Genomic DNA, 853 nt, shown 5'->3' with positions numbered 1-853 from the left:
AACAACGCTTCCATGGCGATGTGTAGAAAGTTAGAAGCCATCCAAACACATATCTATCCCTCGGTCAACGCCAATATTTTGGAATGGCACGCCATGGATGCAATCCAAACAGCCCCTTCATGAACTACTCACTCAGATGAACACGCAGAGGCTTTGCGGGCTCTGCTCCTGCGAGCCAAACAACGCTTCCATGGCGATGTGTAGAAAGTTAGAAGCCATCCAAACACATATCTATCCCTCGGTCAACGCCAATATTTTGGAATGGCACGCCATGGATGCAATCCAAACAGCCCCTTCATGAACTACTCACTCAGATGAACACGCAGAGGCTTTGCGGCAATGCACAACTTCTGCCCTTCTCTTTCTCTTGTTCACTTCCTATCTAGTAATAACACTACGAGCTACATTATAGAATTCCAAGATACCTAACGTCAAAGCGAGACGATCTCGTTGCTACCGCGAGAAATCCCATCTTCCGCCGACGCTGATGCTGTGTTTACGCTGCTCGTCATTGTCGTCCAAAGATTATCCACCGGCACGTCGTCCATAAGATGCCGGAATGGGTTCGGCGGCAGAGCAATGTCCATCTCGCCCTCCAGCATCTTCACCACAGCGCCCATTGGCGGCCTCGCCCCCGGCTGCTGTTGCACGCACCAGAACGCTACCTTGCACATCCTCTCCGCCAGCTCCTTGCACAGCTGTTGCTGCGGCTCATCCACAGCATCCACGCCATGGTCGTCACCGCTGCTCGGCATCACGAGCTCCACCAGCTCGCCGCTCTCGTACCTGGTCCACGCCAGCTTAGGGAACCACTGCTGGCTCTCCGGCGCGGCCTCGTCGAAGTTCCTCCTCC

General features: G+C 54.0%; 1 protein-coding gene across 1 annotated transcript in view; it reads right to left on the bottom strand.

Annotated features, from left to right (window-relative positions):
* Positions 1-431: 431 nt before the first annotated feature.
* LOC119361254 (G-type lectin S-receptor-like serine/threonine-protein kinase SD2-5) overlaps positions 432-853 on the bottom strand; it is a 17,914-nt gene continuing 17,492 nt past the window's right edge. The window contains exon 3 of the mRNA XM_037626556.1: positions 432-853. This exon is cut by the window's right edge and continues 2 nt beyond it. Within this exon, the coding sequence (XP_037482453.1) occupies positions 432-853 (422 nt within the window).

The sequence above is a fragment of the Triticum dicoccoides genome, chromosome 2B (assembly GCF_002162155.2).
Source record: "Triticum dicoccoides isolate Atlit2015 ecotype Zavitan chromosome 2B, WEW_v2.0, whole genome shotgun sequence".
Classification (NCBI taxonomy): domain Eukaryota; kingdom Viridiplantae; phylum Streptophyta; class Magnoliopsida; order Poales; family Poaceae; genus Triticum; species Triticum dicoccoides.
Note: the sequence above shows the minus strand (reverse complement) of the source record. Positions and strands in the feature narration are given on the sequence as shown.